General features: G+C 33.9%; 2 protein-coding genes across 2 annotated transcripts; one reads left to right on the top strand and one right to left on the bottom strand.

Annotated features, from left to right (window-relative positions):
• Positions 1–420: 420 nt before the first annotated feature.
• LOC143304222 (omega-amidase NIT2-A-like) lies at positions 421–3,191 on the top strand. Its single transcript, XM_076626611.1, has 3 exons — positions 421–533; positions 2,195–2,379; positions 2,781–3,191. Exons 2-3 carry the CDS (start codon positions 2,296–2,298, stop codon positions 2,961–2,963), a joined length of 267 nt encoding a protein of 88 aa, XP_076482726.1. The 5' UTR covers positions 421–533; positions 2,195–2,295; the 3' UTR covers positions 2,964–3,191.
• Positions 3,192–10,486: 7,295 nt separating this feature from the next.
• On the bottom strand, positions 10,487–11,593 carry LOC143304219 (uncharacterized). The gene is made up of 3 exons (XM_076626607.1): positions 10,873–11,593; positions 10,673–10,752; positions 10,487–10,604 (listed from the first exon to the last, which is right to left on the bottom strand). The coding sequence occupies exons 1-3, from the start codon at positions 11,199–11,201 to the stop codon at positions 10,546–10,548; spliced, it is 468 nt and encodes a 155-aa protein (XP_076482722.1). The 5' UTR covers positions 11,202–11,593; the 3' UTR covers positions 10,487–10,545.
• Between the last annotated feature and the right edge of the window lie 2,461 nt (positions 11,594–14,054).

The raw sequence follows: 14,054 nt of genomic DNA, 5'->3' as shown, positions 1-14,054 counted from the left end.
GATTTGATAAAGACAGAAATTAAATTTTTATTCCAGTGGAATACAAATTATTAAATAATTCTATATAATTTCTATTTGAACTATACTGAACTATAAAGTTCAAACGTGTAATTTCTGCCCTAACAGTTTTTGATCTCTATCTATATTATTACTCCTATATCAATTTTTTATTTCAAGCAAAAAGATACTCTTCCTAACATGGAGTAGAAGAAAGAAATAATTCAAGTTAATAAGTAAAGTTACTACCGATAAAATCATAGCATTATTATTTAGTCTAATTGAAATGTACATTGATGTGCTGTTTAATGCCTTTAAAGTTCATTCTTTGCAGTAAATGGCTTATTATTAATCGGAAAGAAAGACATAAAACGTGCCTTCTTGATTGTCCGGTGTGGTACGTACATTCTGGATCAAACAATTTCAAAACATTTATACAGTTCAAAGATGCGTAAGAAAGCGACACCGATTACTCAACTTTCGAAGTAAAAAGCCGATCAAGTCCACCGGATTGCCCTACAGACACGTATTAATCCGTAAGAGTTAGTCAACATGTTGATAATAATTATCTAAAGAAACTTTCCACGTGAAAATATAAAATTTTAATTGATTAGATATTGTGTTAGCCATACTTAAGAAAGAAAATGAAAATGAATGAAATGAAAGAAAAGGACTACCTTCAACCTCATTTTTTAAATAAACACTTTGTCAGTTTTGCGGTAAATAAATTCTTAGGAATTCAGGACAGTTTTTAGTGAATCATTTTGTTTCGACCGTTCGCGGAGAGACGCGATCGCGAGATAGCACGTCAACGAGAGTTGTAAGTTCCCGTTACGATTAAATAATCGACGCTACGAACTGATCGATCCCCTTATTTCGATTATGATAATAAGGGTAGTTCAATGAAATTCCACAGAATTAACACAAATAAATTAATGTTTATTTCAACAACTTATTAACTAGAAAGATATAAATGGAACAAAAAAAATGTAACTGCGTTTTGGTTGATAAGTAATGCGCGACATACCACATGTGTTGACGGTTCGACTTCTCGAAAAGTTCTGAACGCCTTTCGATTTTTTTCGTTTTTTCTGGAAGGCGACCCCCACTACGTTCGGATCACGCCACATTCTTTTACTGCGAGGTAAAATACGGGCCACGAGTCGACGTTTCTGGAAGTCGCCCTGCTTAATGAACCACGCGCTTGCCACTACAATGTTTGTTTGCCGGGCAGACGCGACGATCCGTCTGCGACATTATAGTGCCGCGATCGATAGTTAAGAATATGACCTATGGTAAGCCGCATGGCGTAACATTCTCCCCCCGTTGAGAGGGTACCGATCAAACTAGCGAGGTGTGGTTGAAGTTCCCATCTTATTTCGTCTCGGTGGCTAGTTGTTCGGGTTTCTCGAGATCGGGTTGAATTGGCAGTGGGACAAGCCTTTTGACGCCCCGATCCAAAATGCTCTTTGCCGTCTGAACTGTAGCTGTCCGGATGACACCATCGGCGCCTGGATGAACCTTGATAACTCGGCCCATTAATGAATCGCCAATGAGGAAATGTCCGGGAGTGAGGGCTAGGAGATCATTTGGATCGGTGGAGATAGGAGTTAGCGGGCGGGAATTGAGGACTGCTTCTATTTCTATGATAAGAGTATTACGGTGTTAAGCTCATATGTTTCTGTTTCTCCACTCGCGCTGCGCCATAATATCCATTGATATTTCCGATCCTCTGGTCGTACGAGGAATTGCCGATACATTTTCTCGATGTCGCCAGTGAGTACGTGCTGATGAGCGCGGAATCTAATTAATATACAAAATAAATTGTGAATTGATTCGAGAATATAGGATTTCCCCATTTTCATGATTATCGTGATTTTTGTATAAATATATTTTTTAAGATACTAATAATTGGGTACTTATACTAGCAAAGTCGTTGAGTAACAAGCCACTGATGCTAACACAAATAGCATTGTCGTAATTAAATATTTCTAAATATTCATTTTTCATTTTGAACCTGTAGAAACAATTTATTATATATACTATTAGCTAAGAAATTGCATATTTAATTAAGTCGAAATATAAAACTTAGTTATTTTGATAATTTAGAAAATAAAAAACTGACAAACATTTCAATTTAATTTATGGTTGGAACAAAAGACAGTTATTTTTCATTAATTGAAATATTGCAATGCAGAGTACTTTCCTAAATACGGCGAGAGTATTCCTGATGGTGAAACGAGCGTTGCTTCATCGAACGCAGCTAAAGAAAACAACATCTATGTAGTTGGTGGTACGATGCTTGAAATAGAGGGCGATAAATTGTACAATACCTGTACTATTTGGTTTCCCGATGGAACTTTGATAGCAAGACACCGAAAGGTAAGTAATATATTCCTTTATGGCTTTGAATTTGAAAATATCGGGGTGAAGAATGTGACTCTATCTAGGAATAATTTAGAAATATACATATGTACATACGTATACTATAACCAATTCTATAATTTACGGTTTATAAAATACGTTATGATACGGGAAACGCCCATTTTTGTTGTAATGTGTTTGTTGTTGTATAAATTTTTCACATACTTAAAATATTATTATACTTATTTTTTCTCCTTTTTAAACATTATTAAATGATAAGATTTTTTAATAAAAGAAAGTGATAAAAACGCTGTCAGTTATTAAATAAAAAATAATTAAAGTTTAGGAGTTGGTAACTTTGATATTAAATTACAAAAGTTGCAGCAATATAATTAGCGACCACATTTTTATGTTATTAGGTACATCTATTCGACATCGACATTCCTAATAAGATTACTTTTCGAGAGAGTGATTCACTCAGTCCTGGTAACTCCCTAACGACGTTCGATGTGAAGGGCTGCAAAATAGGTATTGGCATTTGCTATGATATTAGATTCGAGGAAATGGCACGCATTTATCGGAACAAAGGTACAGTAACTTAATCGATCAATACTTAACTAGCAAAAAATTAAATATCTTTCTTAAATATATTCTATATAAAATTAATATAATCTGTAACTCTGTATAAAAAGAAGCTTAATTTAAAAAACCAGTATATTTGCTGAAAATGAAACAAATAAAAGAATTAAAAGCACAATAAGAGGACTGTCCTCGCATATTCAGAAATGATGGAATGTGAACCGTGCAACTACGAAGTTAATTGGTATTCGGTGGCTTCATATTTCCTGCTTCTCTGGGTTAGGTTGCCAAATGCTGATATATCCAGCGGCATTCAATATGACCACTGGACCACTGCACTGGTCATTACTTCAGCGTTTCAGAGCGAATGATAATCAATTATACGTTGCCTGCATATCACCGGCTCGTGTTCCTTAAGCAAGTTACGTCGCATGGGGACATACACAGTTGACCAATCCCTGGGGAAAGATTCTTTACGATTTGGAAACTCAAGAGAATATGGCAGTCACCGATATCGGTAATTTACAGCTTAAAATTAAAAGCGAGAGATCCATGATGTAATTAATTTTTAATCTCGTTAATTTATCGATTTAGCCATCTTCCTTTGTATTTGTTGAATTTATTAGTAAGCATTACTTATTACTTCGTATGTTTCTTTTTTCTATCAGATCTAAAAGTTGTTGAGGAAGTAAGGGCTCGGATACCTACATTTTCTCAGAGACGTACAGATTTGTACGACACTGTCTGTAAGAAGGAGCAACACTACACTAAAACAGAAAATGTTTTTTTATAATATTTCTACTACAATATCCTTTTTTTGTGAATTATTACTAATTTCTTATCATTTGTACTAAATGAATGACTCAATTAAGAAAACCAAAACGTTATAAATAATAATCTGTATATCTTGTGTATCAACATGTAATTGGATATTATAATAATATAGGAATGCTATAATAATATAGGATAATAATATAGGAGAATAATAATATAGAAAAAAATACATGCTTTTAAACACCTTTAATATCGATCACATAAATTGTTATAATTCACAATGATTACGCATACATAAAAGACCCCTTGATAGTAAAATTTACGATCAAAAGGCAATTACGTATCGTTTAACAACATTTAATTTATAACACCTTTTAAACATTTAGACATATTAACACATAACACTTCTTATATATAAACATCAATTCGAAGTTATCAGCTTGGAGAAATTGGTCGATTAATACCTGTAGATTGTCTGTCTCGATGAAAGAATTAAAGAGAGCAAAAACATGATAATGCCGCTAATATAATATTCCTTCTTTCTTGTATTTGTCTGCCTCTCAGGTCGTTTTACTAATTACAATAAGTAATTTCGACTTCTTTGCGCTCTCTTTTAACGCATTCGAGACCGAAAGAAATTCATATCAGTCAGTAGGCAAGGGTATAATATACATATTTTATATATAACTTATGTAGTAATGTATATATCCTGTTAATTTCATATTTTTTTCAATATAGAATTATTATATATATATATGAACTGTACATAATACATTATAGAATAACATAGTATATAATTTTATATTTTAAAAATATGAGGCATACTATTTAAGATTGTCATCGATTTAAAATCAAAGTATGAAAAGGATACCCTGGAGAGAGTAAAACACAGAATCATTCCAACTAAACATTCAGATCGTACCGACACCTAGGTATCGTTTTACAATTAAATCTCGGTCTCGAATGGATTAAAATGAAACACATACTTGCAGCTTCAACATCTTCAATATCGAGGAGATTCAAACTTTACAAATAAATGTAAATTGCGATGTAAAACAAAGCGATGTAAAAAGGGAAAAAGGAGGAAAGAAGGAACGGGGAAGCAAAGAGAAGAAACGAATTTTTCATTTTCTCGAAACTGGATCAAGTTTCAATACGTTAAAAGAGAGCGCAAAGAAGTCGAAATTACTTATTGTAATTAGTAAAACGACCTGAGAGGCAGACAGATACAAGAAAGAAGGAATATTATATTAGCGGCATTTTTGTAGCCATTATATATGGTTTCGATCGCATAATTAATCAGTATCAACTTACCAGTCTTTAACGGAAGGACAAAAAGAAGAGCAGACGGCACACAGACCGCAATCATGATCATTTTTAAGTAGAATCTCAAACTGCCGTACATCTTCGAAAACTTCGTTAGTCGTAAGGGATCAAAGGATGATGTCCGCGCTGCGGAAAATAGATGAGAAGCGGCTATTTCAACAACCACCGTGTAGGTACTGCACTAGCCAGAAGTATCTGCGACAGAAATCAGAATACACTCGTTTTCGCATGGTTGGATCAATTTCGCGTGGGACTAACCTGATTGAACCTAACGCGGGATAATTGCTCAACTCACGACTTTAACCAGACCGCTTGATTCTCTGTAAATGCTTGAAATTGACGCTTGGATTCTTTCCAGATTAACTAGCTTTGCCCCTCCCTCCCTTTATCTATTTTCTTAGATCGACTTAGACTGCCACAACATATTATCTTTCTTCTTTTCTTTTCTTTTCTTTCCTTTTGATCTTTTAAAGCCCTAAATCGCTGGCTATTTTGTATACTATATATTTTGTACACTCAATTACTCTGTAAGTCATAAGTACATATGTTTTACAACGTTATTTGTCATATTTCAGTTAAACCCCAGAAAAGCCAGAAATATATTTTCAGCATGTTTTAACGCGCCCCTGGCAAAGATCTCAAAAACGAGTTGCGGCACAATTTAAAGCGACAAATAGCATCGCGTGTCTCGTTGTGGTAACACACGGTTCGCCAGCTTTTTAAAAGCGCTCTCCGTCTGCTTTTTCCTCTCTTTCCTGTCTCTTCCTTTTTCCTTAACAAGCGAAACCATTTTCGCGAGGGCGAGAGTACGGAAATGACGTACTGGCAATTTTGTTTTGTGATAATACAAGCAGCTCGGTTTCAGTGAATTAAACTTAGCCCCAAGCTTCTACTTATCCCTACCTTCCTTTCCTTTATTTTCCCTTCTATATCGGTTTTGCGGTTTTCCACATTTCCATCACAATAAACCATGTTTTTTCTCGATTTTACATGTTAGCCAATGATTCGCGGCAAAAGCGTCGACTGTAAAGATATTTGTAGTTGCAATAGCAACAAGTATGTTTTCTCAAATAGAAAATATTGGGAGCGTACACGCTGGCAAAACAATTCATGAATAGCTCGTCCTCTGCTTGTTATTTGTTTCCATACTGTTAGCAAACAAATTCATGAAACATACTGGTATAGCGTAAAATGAACATAAAAGTTTTGCGTACACTTGAGAGCTGAACTTTGGCTGTTATACGTATATTATATATATACGCACACAGTTATGTATATGTATATATATATATAGAAAATTCCTTAGAACTTTGAGCTTAATAACATATTAAAATCATTAACATTAAGGAGGTGAACTTTACTTACCAATTACCAAAGTTTCTTCCGCCAAATAATACATAAAAATTGAAAAAGATAATGTAACTAGTTTTAACTTTTTTTTGTGTTATAATTTGAATCACTCGATTTATCCGACTGAGGATGGTCGATCGCAATCTCAATTTATACGTATTCTCATCGCATGAAATAGATCACACGAGGGATTTTCAAAAGTCGATGGAATATTAATGGCGATTAATTATTTACAGGTGTATTCTGTGCGGCTAAAGCAGACACCTAATGAATTATTGAGTACCAGGAATGTTAGCGGTAAACAGGATTGCGGCTATGAATGATTCTCTAATGTGTATATTAGAGATGAATTTGATAATTTATCCTCATAATATGCAATCCGCTTTTAAGTGTAAACCATAATTAACAATTTCTGTTTGATCAAATATGAAGAGTGGATAAATCGATACGCTTAAATCAATATTAGAATTTCTTAACATTTTTATCAAATATTTTAGCACTGTAAAAGCGTCGTAGTAGAGAAATATTAGGTTGTTCCAAAAGTTTCTTTCGTTTTATAAGAAAGTAGTAGATGTACAACATTTTTCGTTTTATATTATTTTATTGAATTACGTGTGGTCCACCTTTTTCCAATTTAATGTAAAATAATATAGAATAACATAAAACAAAATATGTTGTGCATCTGTCATTTCTTTATAAAACGAAAGAAACTTGGGACAACCTAATAGAAATTTACTTTTATTATCCATTATAAAAATGGATTGTTAATCCTCTAGGAGATACGAACAATATAATTGCAATTAATAAGGAATAAGTTAGCATAACTTAAACCAGCTTTTGCAGAAGGCTATTAGCTAAAGATGTTTATTAAACAATGACAACATGAATTTTCTTAAGTACCCCATTTGGTACTTAATCTACTTCGTAAGTACTGTGTGTCCTAGCCTTCAAAGGATGCAATTTTAACCAGAATGTTTCACATTACTTACCCGTATTATTTCCTTGTAATATAATTTATATTTACATTATCTACGCGTTACGTTACATTCTACGCGTTAGTGTAATGTGATTTTTATTTCTAATCGAAGTTATTCAAAGTTTGTAGTATCTCAATAAAAAATTAACAGCCTGCAAAAACTTCACAGAAGCATTAGTATCTTCGAAACCATTGAATTCAAATGGCTAATATTCCTTAACAATATGCACTCGACGACGTTTATCGAGAGAAGTATGTGGCGTACTAGTTAAACTTTCAATTCATATACATATATCGTTTATGAAAAAGTAGTCATTCTGCTTTTGTGATCTGTGACACACTATAAATTCTCATAAGCTAACTAACGCCTAATCTTCTGTAACGTATTAATATAATATAGGTATGTATATCTCGACTTTGAGCAACCAATTGGTGCTAAATAAGCTTTAGTACATACTTCTTACACGTAACAAAAGACCAGTTAACATCTCTGCTCTTAAAAGAAAAACGAAAGAAGCTCTAAAAAGCTGCAGAGTTCAGGTCGAATAACACCAGCTCAGATAAATGACCCTCTAACTTACCTTTGTCCTCATCGACGTCAGTGATTTTAAAGCTAGTTATAAAGTGCACTTCTCAGCCAGCGTCCACGGCAGTCAATATTATTTAACGGGTCATAACGCGATGTAAAAAGGGAAAAAGGAGGAAAGAAGGAACAGGGAAGCAAAGAGAAGAAACGAATTTTTCATTTTCTCGAAACTGGATCAAGTTTCAGGCCTCTCGCCAAAGAGTCTGTAGCTAACGAGACAAGATTAGACAAACCACGCTTTAAAATTCCCACAGAACTATAATAATCCTCGAAATCAATACGATTCGTCGATCCATCGCCTGATTAAAAAATGAGATAGGATGAAGCTCACTAGTCGGCCTTTGAACTTTCAATAGCGCTTACGGCTCGTATACTCTAGTTTGAATGCTACAATGTAAGCCAAGTCAGCTGTAACTAGCGTTCGCGTGATTGTCGCTATCTATTATTCACGCGTTACACGTTCACCAGACAAACGCGTCTACCGGTTGACATTGTTTTCTGTCCTGAGTTTCAAAGCAATTATGTTGCTTCGTGTAATCAAATCTCGCCAAACTAACGATAGGTTCTTGTTTGATCTTACACAGTTATTAAAACTATACAAGTTAAACCAACCTATCGTAATATCTACCAAAATATCGTAATATTTCTCCAAATTCCAAATATGTTATTGTGTTGTTTGAAGTATTCCTTCATTATTATTAGTATAATAGAACGATAATATTTATTGTAAATATGTTATTAGGGGCATTGATGCAGCTTTACTCAGGCGTCTCGAAAAGCAAATATACGTATCATTACCCAATGAAGTTGCTCAACTTGGTATATTCAAATTATACCTTAGCAACCACTTATTAGAAAATACAGATATTGTAAACCACATAGTAAAATGTACTGAAAGATATTCTTGTGCAGATATAAAATTGTTTTGTAAGCAAGCGTGGCTACTAGAAATAAGCCCGATATGGAGGAGACTTGAAAAGAAAGAAACACCTGTTACCACTTTGAAATATGAATTAAAAAGTTATGAAATATTAGCAAAATTGTTAAAAAAAATGTCACCTACAGTTATGCAAATAGATAAATATGATACGTGGAACAAATAAATACGCAATCGTAAGGACAGATATTGAAAAATATAAATAAATGGATTATCGTTCGAGAAATCATTCGCATGTGTGTGCATGTGTGTATGCGCGCATGTGTGTGCGCGCATGTGTGTCATGTGTGTGCGTGTATGTGCGCGCACGCGCTATAGGCTAAGTTTAAAATGTTCGGTTGTATTATATCCTTGTATTATATATGTCGGAGATGAAAGGAAAACCGGAGCCTTCCCTTTGCAATTTTGAGGAAGCCTTCTAATGCTTTAGCCTAGATTTTATCATAACTGTAATTAAGCAATTGTCATTTGTAATTGTTTGATATTTGTGAAAGCGAAAGTGGGTTCGAGGTGACAACTGGTCGCTGAACGTAGCCACGGTCACGGGATAAACGTTTTGCCTGACGAAGGTGTGGATCGGTTGTATTGTTCTCCCTAGAAATCACATAGAATTGTACTTTAGAGATGTCGATATAATGGGACACACGTTGTATTAGGAATCAATCTCCAGACAGAAACTGCCTAGTAACGGCGTTTGAATCTTTCTCGATGTTTCCAAAGAGTATACAACAAACTTTTGACAGAATTTGCCTAGCAACAACGATTGGAACCTTCTCGATGTTTCCAGCGAGCATATAACAAACAAATGCAGTCGTATAGCGAAAAAGATTTTCATCAGATATTCATTCGTGTGATCGCCTTGGAAAGTGATACATCGAGCAATTTACCGAGTGTCTCAGCAATTGTATTTTGTGTTTAAAATTATTCTACACATAGTAAAGAGTTATCCCGTTGACCGTGGATTCGTTTGAACCCCGGAACATTGTTAATAGCGTTAATTAAATTCATTATTCGTGAAACCTATCAATCGTTAATCTCATTATACGTTAAATTCATTATTCGTAAGACATATTATTCGTTCCTCTTATTGTTCGTTAAACTTATTAATCTTTAATCTAATTATTAGTTAAACTTATCATTTGTTAATCTTATTATTTATTAAACTCATTATTCATAATATTTCGTAAAATCTTTTTTATTCGCGTAAATATATTCTGTTTCGTAAAACAATGGCTAATTATTCGTTCCTCTTATTGTTCGTTAAACTTATTAATCTTTAATCTAATTATTAGTTAAACTTATCGTTTGTTAATCTTATTATTTATTAAACTCATTATTCATAATATTCTGTAAAATCTTGTTTATTCGCGTAAATATATTCCCCCGTTTCGTAAAACAATGGCTAATTCAAACGAAGGATCATTACGAGCCTTAAATCCTAATGATAACCCGACATATATATGTGAGTGTATTTTATCAAAAATATGTTTTTTATGTTTCCTTATCTTAGTAATTATTTTTAAAAAAGTCTTAAAGTCTTATATGAAAATAAAGCTGTTCTTTATTTCAAATAATTGAAGTAAGTAAATACAATGAGTTTTATATTTTATTATATCTTATATTATTGTTATATTGTTATTGAAAAAATTGATATAATCAACAGTTCTTCCTGTTCTCTTGATTGTTTCTTGCTTGTTTCAAACCATGATAATAACCTACAAAAGAAATAACATAGTCCATTGAAAATTTAATATACAATAAAATACTTATATGAAATAATTACCTGTGTAATATACCATGTAACCACTAATATACCATGACATCAACATACTTGAAAGTGCGTCTGTATCATTATCTGGTAATCTAGTACATTTTATTAAAATTTCGTATTTTTTTTCCAAATAAAATGTTAAACTTATTCCAAATTACTTATTAATATTAGAAGTATTCAGCATTCCATTAGAATTTTTAAATTGTACTTACTTGGCCATTAATTGTGGTGGTAAAGGAGGTGCAGGTGGCAATATATCAGTCATCGAATTGAAAGATGGTCCCGGTATGAAGTGATGTTTATACGCATTTGCTTCTTCAGAGTCACAATCCATTTTTTCTACATTATATTTTTTCGAATTTACATTTGTAGAAAAATTAGTCTCACAAGTCTCATCGTTCTCTTCATTGAATTTCTCTTCCAAAGCTTTCTTTGGTTGTGCTATTTGACTTTGCAAACCTTCTGATTCTAAAAGAGAACTCAACTCGACTTTCTCTGTATTACCATAGCCTAAACACAGAGTAAAAGAAATTTTTGTCATTTAATAGAATGACTGAGTGCCATTCAGTTACTGTCCTTACAGGCAATGTATTAGAATTTCCCGTGCATAAATGTATATGTATAAATGTTTGCCTTGATATATGTAGTAATAATCACTCGTCTAATGAGGAGAATTATATTCCACGCAGCTAATAATGAACAATAAGTAACATGCATGTTTATGGTTCATGACCCTATATCCCACGGGTCTCCCCATAGACATTGACAGGTACTCCTGCCCAGTTAAGGACCTGCTGAATGACACTGTGATAGACTATGCGAAAGCCTTTACTTCATATATATATGTATTTTTAGTACATTTCTTAATTGACATAACCATCATGCTAAAGGTATTACCTACAAATTTTACAACACACGTGCTGTTGAGGTTATTCGGTGTGTAAACAGAGAAAACACGTGGATAAATTGTAAGGTAGAAAATATATTTAAATAGAAGTGTAATAAGTAAAAATACAATTTGAGCTGGTCCAGATCCGCACGCTAGCTGTGTTACCTAATAACTGAAAAACCCCGAAGCCAACGTCGCCTGTCTACTGTTTATGGCCTGACTTCGTCGCAGTCTTTTGTCTACACGCTGTCGATGGTTTCAGTGCTTGAGAAAACTAAAAAAGACCAGATGTAGAGTTTTCTTAGAAGTGGTAACCACTTCAACACCCTCCCTAAAACTCTACATCCCTACAAACAATTATCTCAAATTTACAAATTATCTCTTAATATTTTCTAACTCTTGTCGTAAATATCTGAAAATTAATTTGTCAATGCCTTCTCAAGTACATTTGCCAGCCGCCTTTCTCTTTTCCATACAAATTAATTTATTACACAAAAAACAAGCTAGAAGACTAAACAGATCATGTAGAGTTTTTCCTCTTTTTTTTTTTGAGAAGTAATAATCACTTCGACACCCTCCCTAAAAACTCTACATGTTTACAAACAATTACCTCTTAATATCTTTTTTACTTTTCAAACCTAACTTTTTCCTTAAATATTCAAATCTCGGTTTTGGCAACGCCTTTGTACATATATCTGCCAATTGCTCTTCGCTTGTTACATACGTTATATCAATTTCGCCTCTATTGTATAAATCTCGCAAGAAATGATATCTTACGTCAATATGCTTACTTCTTTGATGGAATTCTGGATTCTTAATTAATTTCACGGCACTAGTATTGTCTACACATAGCATATACTTAAGGATCTCTAATTTACATTCAAGAAATATTTTCTTTAGCCACATAATTTCTTTCGCTCCTGAGGCTGCACTGACATATTCAGCTTCGGACGTAGATAGAGCTATACATTGTTGTCGCTTACATTGCCATGTGATGGCCGCATTCGCATACTTACATACAACGCCTGATGTCGACTTTCTTGTTTCTTTGTCGCCTGCATAGTCAGCGTCGCTAAAGGTTTCGAGACTGCCTGCTTTTGTATATAAGAGTCCCATGTCTGCGGTCCCTTTTATGTAGCGCAAAATTCGTTTGACTAATTTCCATTGATACTGGTTTGGATTCTCTAAGTGTCTCGCCGCTATATTTATTGCAAAACTAATATCTGGCCTACTTACGGTTTGTAAAAACATTAAGTTCCCTACGGCTTCTCTGTATGGTGCGTTACAATCATTATCGCCTATGTTACTTTCGTTCCAATTAGTCTCGATAGGTGTAAAAACACTGTTTGCCTCATTCATATTAAATTTTTCCAATATGTTTTCGATATACCTACTCTGATGAATGAATATTGAACCATCTTCTAATCTATTAATTTCAAGTCCAAGAAAACTCTTTACTTCTTTCGAACTCGTAATTTTGAATTCTTTATTTAAATCATCGAAGAATTTATCAATTAAAGATTCGTCTGAAGCTGCTACCAGTCCATCGTCTACGTATATGGTCATCAACATTAATTTGTCGTCTTCTGTATAAATATAAAAACAAGGATCTGCGTTACTCTGATAAAATTTTAAGTTCGAGATAAATTTTGTGAAACGTTCCGTCCAACATCTTGGAGACTGCTTTAAGCCATATAGGCTTTTTAGCAATTTACAAACCCGATTTGTACCATCATCATAACCTTTAGGTTGTTTCATATAAATATCTTCTTTCAGACTTCCATATAAGAATGCGGTTTTAATGTCGAACTGTCCGAGGTGTAAATTATTTTTGGCTGCAATACTGAGCATTAATCTAATTGTGCCAAACCGAGCAACGGGACTATATGTTTCCTTATAATCTATGCCTTCTTTCTGTGAACACCCTTTTATTACAAGTCGCGCTTTGTATCGTTCCGAGTTGTCCGGATTTAGCTTTATCGTTAAAACCCACCTATTGCTAAGTACCTTCTGATCTTTAGGTCTTTCTACAAGTATCCACGTCTTATTTTCATGGTGCGATTTCATTTCATCATTCATAGCTGTTTCCCATAACTCTTTCTTTTCGGATCTCATCGCTTCGTTAAAATCCACCGGTAATTTTTTCGCTACGTACGTTACTGGGTTACCATAAAAATCGGTTCGTTTGATCTTATCTCTATCTCTCAATTGTCTCACATTGTCGCTAGTTCCATGAGGTTGTTTTTCATGTTCACTCTCTGCACTTTCATACGTACATGCTCCATCGCTCTGCGCACTCACATCTTCGCGCTCGACAATTTTCGGTAAACTTAATTTTACGAATTTCGCATTTTCTAGTTCAGGCTTAAATATTACGTCACGGCTTAATATTACATTTTTTACTGTTGGCACGTACACTCGATACCCTCGTCCGTCATCTAAATAGCCTACCAAATATCCTTTGTTAGCCTTTTTGTCAAGTTTTGTCCTTTTCTCCGCAGGTAT

This window comes from Bombus vancouverensis, unplaced genomic scaffold, assembly GCF_051014615.1.
Source record: "Bombus vancouverensis nearcticus unplaced genomic scaffold, iyBomVanc1_principal scaffold0027, whole genome shotgun sequence".
Classification (NCBI taxonomy): Eukaryota; Metazoa; Arthropoda; class Insecta; order Hymenoptera; family Apidae; genus Bombus; species Bombus vancouverensis.
The sequence above is the reverse complement of the archived record's forward strand: the minus strand, read 5'-3'. Positions and strand labels throughout refer to the sequence as shown.

What these genes read in the sequence shown, in the direction of transcription:
- LOC143304222 (XM_076626611.1), top strand. Translation starts at nt 2,296, where the DNA reads ATGCTTGAAATAGAGGGCGATAAATTGTACAATACCTGTACTATTTGG. An exon ending in TGATAGCAAGACACCGAAAG is followed by an intron (nt 2,380 to 2,780) that starts GTAAGTAATATA and finishes TTATGTTATTAG; the next exon opens with GTACATCTATTCGACATCGA.
- LOC143304219 (XM_076626607.1), bottom strand. Translation starts at nt 11,201, where the DNA reads ATGACAAAAATTTCTTTTACTCTGTGTTTAGGCTATGGTAATACAGAG. An exon ending in CCACCACAATTAATGGCCAA is followed by an intron (nt 10,753 to 10,872) that starts GTAAGTACAATT and finishes AAAATGTACTAG; the next exon opens with ATTACCAGATAATGATACAG. An exon ending in TTACATGGTATATTACACAG is followed by an intron (nt 10,605 to 10,672) that starts GTAATTATTTCA and finishes TTTCTTTTGTAG; the next exon opens with GTTATTATCATGGTTTGAAA.